The sequence below is a fragment of the Anser cygnoides genome, chromosome 3 (assembly GCF_040182565.1).
Source record: "Anser cygnoides isolate HZ-2024a breed goose chromosome 3, Taihu_goose_T2T_genome, whole genome shotgun sequence".
NCBI classification, from domain to species: Eukaryota; Metazoa; Chordata; class Aves; order Anseriformes; family Anatidae; genus Anser; species Anser cygnoides.
In genome coordinates this window covers 122,748,466-122,760,789 of record NC_089875.1, presented here as the reverse complement: position 1 = coordinate 122,760,789, position 12,324 = coordinate 122,748,466, and the positions used below count along the sequence as shown (strand labels likewise).

Below are 12,324 nucleotides of genomic sequence, written 5' to 3'. Positions count from 1 at the left end.
TTAGGGATGAGATGAATTTATTAAATATTTGGCAGATGACAGAACATGGCTTCCAGTTTACAGGTTCCTACCAGAGACATTCCCATCACTTACAGCATCTTCTCCAACACGTGCTTGTGAAACGCTCCCGCTCGCAGCCACGCACGTGGATGTGCTGGGTGCCAGGGCTGGGTCCCGGGGCATCCGCGTGCAGCAGCAGCCCCGACCCCGCCGGGGAGGCGGGGGGCAGAGCCAGCAATGTCCCAGAACCACAGCGATGTCCCCAAGGCAGCAAGGACTCAGCGGAGCTGGAGATCCTCCGAGCCCGCATGTGTGGGGGGGCTGCAGAAATCGCCAGCGCCAGCTTCTTCCTTTTGCGGCCCCCGACAGGGCTCGCGGCACCGGGGACGCAGCACACGGGAAGGGCTCCGCGGCACGGGAACGGGGGCTTCGCTCTGCTGGCACTCCCCGCTGGCACCCGAGCTCTGACCTCTTTTGCTAACACGGAGAATGGCACTATTCGGGTAACTTTCCCATGAGAAAACATTTGGTAATGGCTTTCTGCTTTTCATTTCGGCTTTTTTTTTTTTTTTTTTTTTTCCCCTCAGAAAAACTGCAAAGCTTGGTTTAAACCCGAAGCAGTGAGGATTCCCACCTGGTGGTCTCTGGGGGTTTCTCTGTCCGTGTGCACGCCGCGGTGGCATCCGGCGCTGCCGGGCGCTGCCTGCCAGCGTCCCCACGGGGGAGCCGTGCGCCCTGCGGGGCAGGTGCCACCCGCTGCCACCCCGTGCACGTCCCCACGGGACACAAGTGCACCCGCTGGGCTGCCAAACGCAGCAGCTTGCAGAGCACGTGCTCGGGATGGCCATTCCCCCTGGAACCAGAGTAATCCCCGAGGAAAAAGAGGGCAATGCAGAGAAGGAAGTGGTTTCAAAACCACACGTTTTGTACGCTGCTAGGGTGAAAACAGGCATTGTGGTCAGTATTAGTGAGGAAATTAAAGCACAGGAAGGGGCAGAAATCACCTGAGAGCAAGCAGCAAATATCAGCACACCATCCCCAGGGTTCGGCTGCAGCAGGCCCCTGGCTCCCGCAGGGCTCCCTGGCCGCGCTGCATCCAGCCCTGGCTTCGCTCATGACCCTCACTACTGCGTCCAGTCAAAAAAAAATGACCATCCAGCTGTAAAAACAACCCCCAAATTTGAAAGGAAAGGATCTGGGCTGGCCGTGCAGGGCCAGCACAGGACGGAGGCAGCATGTTCAGAGGCAGCACAGCTCACCAGGCGCAGCGCTGGCACCGCCGGTGCATCGCTGGGTGTGCGGCCGCAGCTCCGCGGGGCTGTGCTGCTGCAGGTCGCAGCTCCCTTGGCTGCTCCCAAAACACCACGTCCTGAGTGCCCCGCCAGGGCCACCTCGAGCAGCCAGAGAGCAAACTTTTCCTCTGGCAAGACGAAAATGGCCTCAGCAGGGGAACGGGCACACACTGGAGCTGTAACACCAGGGGATATGGCCTGGGGGAATACATTAAAGCCTGGCCTGAAATGTTCCTCCCGGGGGGTTTAAGGCGATTATTCCAAAGGCAAGCAATAGTTCACACACAGTTTTCAGAGTTAACCACAAGCAAGCCAGGGTGGTTTGGTTTCCATACACAAAACCCCAGAATGACACCAGGGGAAGCGCCTGGCGGTGGAGTGCCAAACTGCCCCAGGCGTCCTGCTGCCTCGCACGGGACCTCCCTCGCCTGGTCGTGGCCCTGCTCACAGCCACCAGCGGCGTGTCCTGGTGCTCTACGGGCTCGGACGGACCCCCCTGTGGCACTCCCCATCCCAGTGCAAGACCGGTGCCCGCTGCCAGGCTTCTCAGACAGGGTCCGAGCGGGTGCCACCGGCGGTGGCCTCCCGCAGCGTCACATTGGTGACGAGCACCGAGCCCGCGGCACTCGTCCTCCTCAGGGTCACCGCTGGTGCTTGGCTGCACGCACCGCGGGGTGGGATGCCCGCGGCATCGTTTCCATCGCCCGCGAGCAGGCAGCGCAGCAAAGCTGTCAGCTGCAGGCTGGTGAGGACGAGTGCAATTAAGCCTCTGTGCTGTGACGCACGCAGGCAGCACTGCAATCGCTCCCGACAGCCCCGGTGCCCGTTTGCTGCTGCTGGCTGTGCTGCGACAGCGGTGTGCCTGCAGCCCGGCAGCACACGGGTCCCTTCTGCCCCGGTGGTGGCCTCCTAAAGCAGCGACGTCCTCCCGGTAACGGCAGGCATGGCCGGCGCAGGGGCTGACGGCAACTTGCACGCCCCGGCGTTGTGATTACATCGAGCATCTGCTAAAACGCTTTACTGGCTAAAATAAATGGCACTGCGGGTGAGGTAATCCAGGGCTGTGGCACACGGGGTCACGTTTAACACACACACACACACACACACGCCCTAGCCCGGCTGTGCCTGCTAACACCCGCTGGAGCTGTCAGGTTTTCCAAACAAAGACCAGGCACCGCAGTGCGCGCAGCGCTCAGTGCGCGGGCGGAAACAGCCCCGTCCTCCGGTGTCCGGCCCCTCGCTCCTGCAGGACAGCACCTCGCGGGGTGCGGGTCCCGGAGGAGATCACGAAGCCGCTGGGGCTGGGGGAGGCTGGCTGCCTGCTGCCGCTCTGATGGAGGAATTGTTCCTTTAGGAGGCAGCAAGCAACAAACCCAGCGCCAAGCGGCGTTGCGTGGGCAGAGCCGTGGGAGGGGTATCTCAGGAGGTTCCTTGATGCTCCACGGAGGTGGGGACCTACAGGGAAGACACCGAAGCCCCTGTGCAAGTGCTGGATGTTCAAAACCCTCCTAGAAAGCCCTGGGTAGCCGGACGGGGTCTGGAGCAGACCCACAGCTGCCTCCCACCCGTGTGCCCCGTGCACCTATGACACTGTGGTGGGACTGCAGGGTGTGGGCAGGCCACCTATGGGTGCCCCAGCCAGCAGGGGTGGGTGCATTGGTGGCCAGCGTGTCCCAGGGCAGCCAGACCTCAGGCTCGGAGACGTGCCATGATGTGGCCGTGCCCCAAAATCAGCTCGTAGCGGGGTAGCGTTAGGTGACATTAGGCGAGAGCTGCAGTAAGAGTTTGGCCTCACATTGGGTGAGTTGTGGTGACAAAAGCGAGAAGGGAAAGTCACAGGGTGAGTAATAATAGGAAAAAAGAAGCAGCAAATATGATGGTCCCCTGTGAATCTAGGTTTCACGTTTACTGTGTGTCCTTGATGGCTGCAGAAGGCGGGTGTCCAGCCCTTCCTTCCAGCTCTGAGCTGCGTGCCGGGCACCTCTAAAGGTCCGCCTGCCCTTCCCTTTGGAAGCGCAGAGGAGGCCGAGCCTCCCCTTTGCCACTGCCCTTGCTGCCTCTGGCACCAGCTCAGCCTCCAGCTCCCGGCCTCGGGGCTCAGGGGTGCTTGGCCTCGCTGGCAGAAGCGTGGCCCTGCAGGATGCAAAACCCCTGGTGGCTCCCACCAGTGGGTTGGTGGTGGCGGGACAGGGGACAGGGGACAGGGGACAGGGGACAGGGGACAGGGGACAGGGGACAGGGGACAGGAGACAGGGGACAGGGGACAGGGAAGGGGTCCCGCAGTGGCAGCGCGAGGAGGAGCCCGGTGCGCGCAGGTGTGATGGTGACTGCTGGAGGCATCACCACACCGTCGGGTCCCTGAGCACGGCCACGAGCAAAACCCTCGTACTTCGGGCACTCCGAAACACGCATCCCCGTGAGTCTGCCCAGCTGCAACCAAGGCGACTTGTGGCATAACGCAGCTCATTCAGCTGAGAGCGCACAAAGGCGACCACGAAACCTTCCAAGTCCCCACAAGTGTACTGTGTTTGGCAGGCTAGAGCTAACACGCTGAACCAGGTTATCATCACTTTTCTTTCCTTTCTGACAGCTCGTTCACAATATTTATACTCAACTAAATCTGTGGCCACCATGTATGTTTATTTTTTCTCTCCCAAAGGGCCGTAGGTACCTAACGAGCACTTTCCGCCAAGAACCGATGCAGCGTATCGGTTCAGACAGGAAGAAAAGCTGAGGGTTGGCTTCAGGGTTTATCACTCCTTTCCATTCATCACCCTTGATAAATATTTATAGATGCATTAGGGCACTCAGCTCCTTCCACTAAAAATAACATTCCTAAGCACCAAGAAAAAAAAAATAAAATCACTAGTGATTGGAACTGATTACGATGTTTTCTAAGCAGCTATAAAAGAAAAGCCTAGCGAGGATCCAGACAGTGGTGAGCCTGCAGCCTCAGACTACACAACTCTGTTATTTCTCTTAATTTTAAACAAACCTGAACTCGGCTCTCAAAAATTAATGCACAGATGCTAATGTCAACCTAGCAATGCTCGTCCCTGAATTCCCTGCTTGTAAAGGGAAATTTTGTAACAGTCTAAAGAAAAGTATGGAGTCAGGAATCCCCGCGAGGCACTCATCCAGGGTTTATGGCCCATAATTACAGTTGCTCCTCCTCTTGTTACGCATTCCTCTCCCCTTGACATGCCCTGTCATTTACTCTGAGAACGACATGCAACATCAAACACTATGGCAACCAAACAGTGATAGACGGGGTGGTATTTTTAGAAGGCGGGTTTTTTTAGAGGGTCTGCACTCAGAATCCCCTTTGTATTACACGCGAGGAAACTCAAAAGGCGCAACACCCGTTTTTTCATGCATACCGAAGGTCAGAAGTCAAGAGGAAACAACCAGCGTGTGATGCGATTATGACACCGTTTGGTAGGAAATCAAAAAAGATCAGTACACTTAGCAGAGCAGGGAGTATTACCTTTCCCCCCTTTTTTTAACCTCCCATAAATTGCTGGGTTCGATGGGGCACTGTCTGATTATCGCTAGTAAAGACATTTAGGAAAATAGTACATGCAATAACCTAAGAGGCAAATGCCCGCAGGGAAAGCCCTCCAGTTGGTTAAGGGAAAGCCGCTGCCGTCAGCAGGTGGTTGAGATCGTTCACAGTTGCACGATGGTGGATGCATCAGCTGAAACGTGCCTCTTCCGAAGGATGTGGAGACGCCTTCCGAAGAGGAGCTCACCGTGTTACCCTCTGTGCCTGTGCCATCGGAAACACAACGCCGGGTGAGAATCGCCGTCCCCGCGGGGAGCAGAGCTCCGCCAAACACGGACTTTGCAAGCCAAGGTGAGGCTGGTGCCAGGCACTTTTCCCCCCCCCAAAGAGCAGCCAAGATCTGCGGAAACGGAGCCCCTGGAGGTGCTGGGACATCCCAGGCCCCTCTGTCGCTGGAGGCAGCTGGAGCCAAAGGGCAGCCACAGCCACCGCAGCTCGGCCCGGCCCCGCCGCCAGCGAGGCTCGGGAGGACCCACCACAGAGCCTGGCACCACGAAGGGGAAGCCAAAGAACCTGGAGAACCAGCACGGTTTAATGGTGGCTGGAGGGGATTTTGTTCTTTCACAGACATGTTCTTTCCTGGTTCCTTCTGGAGGATAAAGAAACCCTGAAGGAGTTTCTTATTTTTTCAGTTATCTCCAATTCAGCTCTCATCAGCCCTGGGTGGACTTGTGAGAGCAGCGAGCTTCTCGTCCCCAGGCCGGTGGCTCAGGGGTGGGCAGCGTCCAGGCCGCCCCTTTCTCCAGAGTGCTATTCAGCTGTTAGGAGTCAAAGGGACGTTACGAGAAAGCCACACACAGCCGGTATAAACAGCTCCCCATTGCTAACTTCCTCCCTGATGGCATAGTTTTGCTCCTTCTTGAGTTACCAGATTGTTTTCCAGCTGAGGCAGGACTTGAATTTCTAATGTAAAAACTAACAGAGAAACTCTGAGCCACGTTCAGGTTATCTCTATACGTTACTAAAATGGCAGGGAGGCAAAAAGGGCAAAAGCCCTGTTTTTCTCCTTTGCAAATTACCTTCGGTGGAGCACTGTGCTGGTTTTGTCATGTAAAATTGTGTTTCACATTGGTCACGTCTAATTCATCTGGCCCACCACCAACAGGGGCTGAATCTGAGATGGCAATTTAAAGATAAAAGTCTCTTTCTCCTGCCCAGGTTCTACAACTAACCAACCTACAGACTTGCAGTGCAATATAAAAGGACCTAGACAGAAGGGCTGCCTCTTCTCCCATTCCCAAGCCCTGGCTAATTATGTGTGTATCCACGCTACATTATTTTGGCCACAGGAACCTCCTCCTTCCCATTGGAAATGGTGAAAGATCAGCATTGTGGCTAAGGCAAATATCATGCGAGTGCAGAAACCCAACCCGGTGCCCTCCTACGAGCTTTTCACACGGGGAAAGATAGGGATCTCATTCAGGTACTTCAGAGGCATTGTCAGCGCAGGACTCAATCTTTCTCCGCTAACACTGTCTCATGCTCTCCAGCACCTGTTTGTCTATCCATCTGTTGTGCCTTATTATAACGTAAAGTGCAGGCTCTTTGAGGGTAGAGATTGTATTTTTAGTACATCTGGATAGTGTCCATCACAATAGGGTCCTATTTCCTGGCTGAGGCCTCTAAGTATAGAAGTAATACTAATAAAATAAGAGATAATACTGGTAATTTTGTTCTCACTGAAGTTAATGATGTCCTCCCACTGTCTGCAGCAGGAGCAAAATTGGGTCATAACAAGAAAAACTCAGCATCCTTTTGAAGGGTTGTGGAGCAACAGGCAGGGAACGCTCCTCATCTTACACAGAAATAGAAAATAAAGGACAATGGCAGCAGGTTACCAGGGACTCGGTCGTGTGCATTGCAACAGCGCGCGCAGAGCACTGCTACTGGAAATGGAAAAGAAAAACGATAGCCACGCTTACCTGAATTACTGTACAGTCTGTGGTCATCTATCTAACCTGCAACAGAGGGGAAAAGACACATTTATAAAGCAGGTAATTTTATTTCCTTTAAAATGAAAAATATAACCTCCCCACCTCTTATTGTTCAAGTGAGTAACTCTTCTCTGGACTGCAAAGAGCTTTACAGGCATCTGGATAAATCTCCAGTCCTCTGAAACACAAGGAAGGAAGAAAAGTGCTCCTTGTCTCACAGAACTGCAGAAATCCAGAATCGTGGTGGGAAGGGGCTGCGGAAGGTCGCCACCAACCCCCCCTCAGGGCAGGCTCAGCCAGAGCAGGCTGCTCAGGGCCCGGTCCCATCAGGGTCTGTGCACATCTAGGGGAGGGACCCCACAGCCACTCTGGGCAACCTCTTCCAGTTTGACCAGCCTCACAGTTATTACGTTTAAACAAAATTTTCTGTATTTTATTGCGTGCCCATTGCCTCTTGTCCTGTTACTGGGCACCACTGAAAAGACTCTAGCTCAATTTTCTTTGCTCTTTTCCATCATTTTTTTTATACACATCAGTTTGACCCCCCCAAGCCTTCTCCAGGCTGACCAGGCCCAGCTCTCTCAGCCTCTCCTCGTGGGACGGATGCTTCAATGCCTTCATCACTGCCAAGGCCCTTCCCTGCACTCACTCCAGTCTTGTCCTGGGGCGTCCAGACCTGGTCCCAGCACTGCAGATGTGGCCTCACCGGTGCTGAGGGAGGATCCCCTCCCTTGACCTGCTGGCAACGCTTTGCCTAACGCATCCCAGCAGAGCAGCAGCCCTCTTCGTGGTGAGAGCCCTTTGCTGGCCCCTGCTCCGCTCTGCAGGAGGAACTGCAGGAGGCTCTTGCTGACCCACTTCTCTGCCTGGCCGGGTCCCTCTGGATGGCAGCATGAGCCTTGTCCTCCAGGCCTGGGGCTGGAGGCACACTCTGCCCCGACATCCAGGATCTCATTAGAGGAGTTGTTCTTTGCGACAGAAGACCGCATGGACTCCGGTTTTGCTCAGTGTGGGGAGGTGTATTTTCAGCTGGATATTTTTGGCTAACGAATTTTATGAAGTTGCAAACCATGCCCTTCCTTTCAGCAGTTTGACAGAGCAGATCATATCTCCTTACTCCCTTTTCTAGCATTTTGAGGCTTACACAATCCAAAAGGCCGATACATGAAGAGACCATCTCATGGTGGGTCTTATTTCAGGTGATGCTGTCACGGATTCAGCTCTTGGTCACCAACAAGTCTTGGAGTGAGGCGGTGGAGCCATGACAAACAATGACTGTGGGACAGCACCAGCCGAGTGGGTAACCGACCCGGAAACCCTCTCTGAGGAGTAATGTCTGCCGTACGTGTAAGGCACGGCAAGTGTGGCACCAGGCTTCAGGAGGGGCCAACCCAAGCAGGCAGTTGTGGCTGGCTGAGCTGCAGCAGGGCGACGCTAACGTGACCAGACAGATGGGGCTTTGCCAGCTCCCGCGGCGCTCTTCTGTGCCTGGAAAACCATGTGGACGTCTCCTCTCGAGAGGCTGCCTAATCTGTAACCATAACCATAGAAGAAGCAGCCAACTTGGAGTCTTCTCAAATGACTTCACCCTGCTAAGGCAGCACAGCGCCATCGCTGTATCAAACGGGTGAACGTACGCCTCTCCAGCGGGGAAGCGAGTTCAGGGGAAAAACCCCTGAGGTTGGCTAATTGGGACACAGAGAACTCCAAAATAACTTGGTGAAGAAACTCGTGAGGAAGCCCAAGGGCAATGCTGTCCCTAAGAAACACATCACGCCAGAGTCCTGCAAGGACTCCGCGGCTCCCTTGTTTACGCTCACACAGAGGTTTGGAAATACACAAGCTACGAGAAGCGGTGGTATGAAACCAGGCTGGGCTGTCGTCCGAGCTGTAATGCCAGTCCTCAGCACAGCTCCAAGAAAACCCAGGGACGGAGTTCCCATCACCACGTGCACTTTGCTTTCTGGAGGTGCTCTCAGCATTTCCACAGCCCTCTCAAGAGTACACACTACAGGAGGATTGTAATTTATATATTGATCATTCCTTGATTTCTCTGCCAGATTTTCATCTCACTAACTCTGTGACATTAAAAAATCACTTAATCTCTGGCAGAGATAATATTTACATTCCACACGAATGCTTTGGGCCAAGTTCTGCTTTTGGTATGTCTCCGTTCCCCTGATTCCAATGCTGCTGCAATGAGTATCAGAGAGAATTTGTCTTACTACATCTCTGCTACCATACATCACATTTCAACTCCTCAAAATCCCCCTTTCCCTATTTCCCATGCAAGATACAATGCACATTTGGAAAAAAGCAGAAGGGTCATCTGCTAAGCATCTCAAATATTTAACTTAGGAGGAATGTTCTAGGGCAAAGAGAGTCCTGTGATTTAGAGCCAACACAGTTCTGCTTTGAAAACTGTCGTTTTAGCTAAAATTAAACTTCTCTTCATGCAAACTTATAATGCCTAATACTGATGGACAAGCCATCAGGAAGCAGAGCATTCCCAAACACCTGAACGCTTTGCTCACTGGACAGGAAAACCCAGGAAAACAAGCTCTTTGAGAGTGAAATATGAGCCCCTTCGCTTCATCTTAGCCAGAAGGAAAATATGCATAGAACAAAAAAGGATGAAGAGTTCAAGTTTGTCTATGCTGAAATCAGGCTTGGCTCAAGTGAGACACAAATGCCTAGGCCGATGTGTCCCTCTCCAAGGCCCTTTCTCAGAGAAGCAAGTCCTAGCAACGCGCTGCTGCTGGCTTTGGGGTCCGGAAAGCATTTTCTCCCAGATTCTTTTGGCAGAGGCTGCTGAGGGTTTTGTTCTTTTCTCTAGTTTGGTCAAGGCCTCTTCCCAAGGAGGGCTCTGGGAAGTGCTTTTGTGTTTGCTTGTGGAGTGTGACATGAGGAACAGATCTCCTCCAGACCCTTCCAACTCAAGCATACACTGCACGGTTGTTTGCAACTCACAGGGCTGTGTTCCACGCCTGCGATGATCACTTCCAGTCCTGTGAATAACTCTGCTAGCACATGGTATGTATTCATTCACACCAAAGAAAGCGTGGTCTGGGGAGGATTAGTTTCTAGACCTGAAATCCAGGGATAGCAGAGATGAAAGAGACCTCCTGTGAAACCCCATTTAGCCAGTTGCACTGCCTACACAGGATTATCATCAACAGAGTAATTCTGAATATTTGTCCAGCCAAGGTCACACGAGGCAGTGGTTCAGCAGATGACAGTCCCACAGCTTAGTAACTCCACTGGTAACCAGCCCACACGTTGTTTTATTTTTCCCTAATATATTCATCTGAACTGGATTTCTTTGCAGCACTCGAAGCAACTCCTCCTCCTCCTCTTACACGTTTCAAATATCTGTGCATGACCTTTGCTAAAGAAAAACATTCTCTAAAGCTGAATACACACTGCAGAAACGCTGGCGGTGACGTCACCTCGAGCCATGGCAGATGTGGAGGGAGCAATGGTGCAGAACGGCAGGGACGGCGCAGGAAGGCAAACCTGCTGCGTGTCTGCAGGTGGCGTAACAGCAGCGGCAGCAACGCGGCGTCATCTGCACCAAAAGTCCTCTCTTGGGACTCTACGTGGAGACAGCAAACTGGTCTCCTAGAGATGAACAAATCAGAAAGCACAGTACGGCTTGGAAACCGTAATCCATCCTCTTACCTCGATCCTTTCCATTCTGCATTTTTTCCATTTCTTCTTCATCTTCTTCCTCTGCTTCAAAAAGAATAAAAAAGCACACGTGAGACAAGTAGGCGAGAGAACTGACACTTGGGGAACCTCTCCATGGCAAGGAGGATCTGGCCCTTCCGACAGCTGGCACTGGCGGGGATGGAGGATGGGGTCTGGGCTCCCCAGGAGATCCTGGAGGGAAGCAGCAGCATCCTTTCTGCGGCACAGTGCCTGCGCACTCCTGGTGGCCAGCGAGGCCCCACTTACCCTGATCTGATGACCAGAGGTTGTAGAGTGCTGGCTGGAGGCAGTGCCTGCATTGCCCAGAGGAGATCTACCTGACCCAGGCACTACAGGACCGAAGTCCCTTGTGCACTTTTATTTTAGCACTGTAAGAAACAAAGGACTGCACCATAAGGACACAGGGAAGGAAGTCACAATTTATAGGTTAAAGTCAAATCTAAAGAAAAAAGGAAGTCTTATGGTGATCGGAGGCGAAAACCCTGGAGGTTTCCCCCTGGAATCAGAGTTTGCCCACGCAAGGTGTTCAGCGACACCCGCGCTCACAGGAGCCCCTGGGGCAAAGCCACGTAGCCCCTCACAGGCTGTGCCCCGAGAAAGGGGCTTTCGTTTCATGTCTGAGAGCTGGCGGTTCGTTATATCGAATTCCAGTTAAGTTGAAGAGAATTTATGGCGAGGCTCATATTTATATAGCAGAGTGTGGGAGCGGAAGGTCACATTCTTCTGTAGATGGTGGCTCATATCTCTGTGTGCAACATTTCGCTGAGACCTGGGTAAACAGGTAACAGTTGTTATGAGCAGCGCTATCACTTCTGCCTGCTTCACATGCTGCTGAGAGCAAAGAAAGGGAGAAAACCCTGCAATAAAAGGCGCAATTTGAAAACATGAAGTATTTTGAATTGCTCTGATCAAAGTGGATCTTGACTAGGGAGGCATATAAACATTTGCTCTCTTTGCTGCTTTGATAACAGGACCAATGATCCCCGTGGAGTCGCACCACCTCTGCCTACTCAGGGACGGCTACCGATGAGTCCTCACTGCGAGTGCAGGAGAGATCACTGACAAAACCAAACTCATTTTTCATAACAGGAGACGTGACCTAGAGGAGCTTAGCAATCGCTTCAGTTTGGGTCCTGAACTTGCCTCCTGCTCAGCAGCTCTGCAGGGCAGGGGGGGCTGCGCCTCCTCCAGAAGCATTGCGCTCAGCCTCCGGGGATCAGAAGCGTGTGTTTTTGAGCTCACTCTGAGTAAAAATGGCATCATTGTTTCCTAGTCAGCACCTAGTCAGCAGCAGCAGTACTAGGACTATCAGCGCAGGAGAGAAAAGCTGGGGATAATCAAAGCACCTCCGAAGCCCACACAGAAACACGCACCCTGAAGCAGTGTTTCCTTTCCGAAGCACCGGTTTCAGAGTTCACACAGAGGTATGGAGAGGCAAACTGAGGTGTGGGCAGGGCCGGCGCCAGCGTCTCACAAAACGTTCGTGCACAATGCCTGCAGCGGTAGCGGCGAGCGCTGGGCTGGAGGAGGTGTCTCTTCTCACAGCTTCGCTCCTGGACAATATGTGTTAAATCCCACTGACTCCCATCAGCTGAGTATAACTCATGCTTTTCCTAATTTACACAAACGAAGTGATTCCAGCTACTTTCAGGGGAGCCTTCCTTATTATCTGCCTATCATCAAGTAAGAGACTGTAATTAATTTTATTTTCACTCCCTTGTGACCTGTAACTGCATCGCACGACAACTGACGAGACCAAAACAGTTTTTGATAGCGTAAAGCCGGTCTGCTGGCGTTTGCCCAGCTCTCGTGGATTTCAGAG

General features: G+C 53.1%; 1 protein-coding gene across 13 annotated transcripts in view; it reads right to left on the bottom strand.

The window, feature by feature from the left end:
* Positions 1–12,324, bottom strand: part of DTNB (dystrobrevin beta) — a 207,077-nt gene continuing 194,753 nt past the window's right edge. For 11 of the 13 annotated variants that reach the window (XM_048053413.2, XM_048053411.2, XM_066995260.1 and 8 more), the window contains 3 exons: positions 10,473–10,526; positions 6,780–6,815; positions 1–5,061 (listed from right to left, as the gene is read on the bottom strand). In XM_048053413.2, coding sequence (XP_047909370.1) covers positions 6,811–6,815; positions 10,473–10,526 — 59 coding nt within the window. In that variant the 3' untranslated portion in view covers positions 1–5,061; positions 6,780–6,810. The remainder of the gene's footprint in view (positions 5,062–6,779; positions 6,816–10,472; positions 10,527–12,324) is intronic. The other 2 variants (XM_066995259.1, XM_066995261.1) reach the window with 2 other exon arrangements.